The sequence below is a fragment of the Capsicum annuum genome, unplaced genomic scaffold, assembly GCF_002878395.1.
Source record: "Capsicum annuum cultivar UCD-10X-F1 unplaced genomic scaffold, UCD10Xv1.1 ctg2727, whole genome shotgun sequence".
Classification (NCBI taxonomy): domain Eukaryota; kingdom Viridiplantae; phylum Streptophyta; class Magnoliopsida; order Solanales; family Solanaceae; genus Capsicum; species Capsicum annuum.
Genome location: NW_025833631.1, coordinates 1 through 3,562, shown reverse-complemented (window position 1 = coordinate 3,562; position 3,562 = coordinate 1). Strand labels below are relative to the sequence as shown.

At 32.5% G+C, this 3,562-nt stretch overlaps 1 protein-coding gene across 1 annotated transcript; it reads left to right on the top strand.

Moving 5' to 3' along the window:
* Positions 1-397: 397 nt before the first annotated feature.
* LOC107856891 (RNA-binding protein 48) lies at positions 398-1,852 on the top strand (the record flags this gene model as incomplete). The annotated part of the gene is given in 2 exon segments (XM_016701857.2): positions 398-460; positions 546-1,852. Coding segments are annotated over 2 exon segments (138 nt in total), but the record flags the coding sequence as incomplete, so codon positions are not given.
* Positions 1,853-3,562: the final 1,710 nt, after the last annotated feature.

Sequence of the window (3,562 nt, the reverse complement as noted above, 5' to 3'; positions counted from 1 at the left end):
TGCAACAAATTATCAACGGAAAGACTCAATTGCAATTTACCTAAGAGATCTGGCATTTTCCTTTTAGTATTTGCTCCTTTATCATTCTACTTCTGGACACGAGGAGGAAGAAAACGAGCCCCTAGGAGAAGAGAGGAGAACGAACCTGGAGAAATAAGAAATTTATTCATAAATGATTATTCCGTTCTACAGTTCAGTCAGGCCACCACTTTCTAGATGTTCTAATCGTAGAACTACCTTTTTACCGACTATCTGGGGGCTTTATTTCAACTTCTCTTTGCAACTCTAGTATGAACTCTATGTGCGTGATTTTTGCTTACTGCATACAGGTTTTCAACACTTGGTTTTGAATTTCAGTAGAATGACTCTTTTTTTCTCCCCCTTGGTACGATGTCAGGAATACTTTCCTTCTCAATCTATGAATCAAACTGTTAAGCTGGTCAGAGAGAAACTAAATAAGGTAACAACCATCACTCTTTTGACGTGTGATCTTGGATTTTAGATGTGCTAGTTTATTGTATTTGACAGTTTATTCTTTTCTTTAGATACAATCCAGTGTGGACCATTTAGAAGGTGGACCATCCAAGAGAAAACGTGTTGATAATAGGAGACGGATATAAATTCTGTTTGGGTTTTGGCAAGGGTATATGGTTATGTATTAGCTCCTCCTCCCAATTCTATCTGCAGAATATGTTCTCTTTCCTGTCAAAATCTTTTTATGTTTTCTTTCCAATTCAGAAACATCACTTTGTTTCCTGGAAAATCAGCCTTTTTTTATGCTGAATCTGGCTAATGGTTCTAGTGCATGGTGTCCAGAATCTCCTCTGACGTTTTCGCCAACTTTTTTTTTTTCTTCTCTTTATAAATTAATCTAATCATCATTGATCGACGTTTTCACCAACTAGGTATCAACAATAACACTTTTTCACCAACTAGGTATCAACAATAACGATGCCGCTCTTATTTTTCACCCCCAAGTCTATCCAATTTCCTCTTTGTTTCTTCGGTGTTAGTGCCATGGATTCCATTACTATAACTGATAATCCTATTTATGCAGTTTCAGAATTTTCCAAGCAAGTTAAATATTGGAACCCAGGGCTTATTATCACTGTTCCTGAATTGCTTGATAAGGTCGATGGGTTTTATTTGCCTATTTTGAATTTCTGTCACCAGAAAAGTTCTAATTTGAGTGTTCCAACATTCGCTGAGCTAGTTGATAAAGCAAGGTATGAGAAATGGGATGGGGGATAAAGCAAAGTGATATTGCAGTATTCGGTGTGTTGCCTATGTTTCATGTGTTCGGTCCTACTATTTTGTATGTATTCACAGTTTCAGAGGGGTAATACCGATGTGTCTATAAATAAGTTTGATTTGGGAATGACTATACTAAGAGGTACAGTCTCATGCATTTATGAATTGTCTCAGCTATTCTAGCATTTGGAAAGAATCCTGCGGTGAAGTAAAATTAACTTCACTGAAACCTGTTAGATCTGGTGCTGCATCTTTGGTGAAGGAAGCTGACAGAGGATCAGTAATATCACACTGATTTTCTTTGGAAACAATCAAACTTGTATACCCTACCCCCCCCCCCCCCCCCCCCCCCCCACCCCACCTTGGAGGACTGATTATGAAAGGCCCGTGTATTATTTTTCAGAAAGTATATTCAAATTCTGAGAAATAAAATAACAACGAAATTTCTGAAGTATTCTGTTAAATCCTCTATGAAGTAGAATGTTGCAGAGATTCCAAGTGAAGTGTGACCATAACTCTATGGGTTTGTAACATGTTTCAGTGACCAACAGACATATTTCTGTTATGCTTTAAATAATAAAGAGGAAGATCTTTATTTTAATTGCATGTCTCTTGGATGTTGTTCAGTTTTTATCTGGACATTGCAAAGTTTAGTTCAGAGGAAGCTCCGCTAATAGAGTAAAATGAGTAAAAAGTTACGAATGCCCGAGTTAATTATGATGTCAAATTCTTCATTCTATTTGTCAGAATTTCACTTCAACTATGCTTTTACTTATGTTGAAATCATTTTACCAAGTTATAAGTACTACCAAAACCAAAAAGCTACTTTGTTTTTCCAAGCTTAGGTCAGCTTTTATGGTAATTATTTTAGTACTTTTTTCTATTAGATATTTTAGGGCTCTTTTTTAACTTATTAAAGGAAAAAAATATCATCAACATTATTTCTCCATATATTATCCTCTTTACTCTTTAATTTCAAATATTTTAAAAGTAGTTAAATAATAGTTTCATAAAAACGTGAAAAGATGATTGTGTCTATTGCAAAATTTTTTAATGAAAAGTAAAAGGTTTAAAAATATTTCTAGGACTTTTAATATAGTATATATATATATATATATATAGGAAACAAACTTATCTTAGCCATTAAAGTACCTTGATTAAGAAAACAAACCTTAAGAGAGGTTGAACAAACACTTGAGGGAGAAATATTATCAAAATTTCAATAATATTAAGACAAAAGAACTATATTTTCTGGCAATATAGAACAAAAGGCAGTGAAGAAATAGACAAGCTTGATGCACTCAAGGTGTTTGCTTAAATATAACTCAAGCCAGGTAATTCTCAGGAGCTGAAACATCTAATAAGATGAATTGAACTTCAAATTGTTGAATTTTGTCAGAACTTAAAAATAGCCCACGATAAGCTACTAACCAAGAATCAGAAGAAAAATTTGAAAGTAGAGAAACTCGCTTATGAATTAACTATGAAAGAAGATCAAATTAATTTCAGAATCGTATTATACAAAGCAATCAAATTAAATTTAAAAGCAAAGGAGACTGTTGTCAAGTATGTATATTCTACAAATAATAAGCTTTACTGTGGAATTAGTAGAATCTGTTATTATTGTGTCTTGTTCAGTTAACATACAATAATATCACTATCACGGACATATCATAAAATTTCAAATGTATGTTTAATACAACCTTGTGAATATTATACAACTGGATGCCCACATGACATTTACATATCATAGTGATTGCTGCCTATTTACATTGATACATATATATTTATAAATTCTACAATAGCAAGTGCATTTTTCCTTCCTGCTGTGATCAATCTCTTGAGCATTCATGATCAATACCTGTTAAATTAAATTTAATGATTAAATTAGTTAAAAAGTTCAAAATCTAAATATAAAACACATATTTTTTTCATTGAAAGAATACATATCTTTCCAATCACGATTTACATTTAGGTGTTACCCTTGAAGGATGTACTGGAATTTCATTCAGTACAGAATATGATAAGGCTTCTTTTTTGTTAATATATTCTGTTTTTTTGTTAACATTGGTTTGTCAACAATCCATAATAATTTGGTACACATTTACTATGTCACACAACAATTCAATTTTAAGAAATACTCTTAGCTCTTTAAAAGTTTATTGGACAATAAAAAAATATGTGACACATTCACTATAACCTCAAGATTCTTTCTCATTTCAAATTTACCGGTCCTCTAATTTAAAGATTTTCTATACAATGAAATTCAAGCAAAAGATAACATACTCGGCATAATCCCTTCAAATGGGGT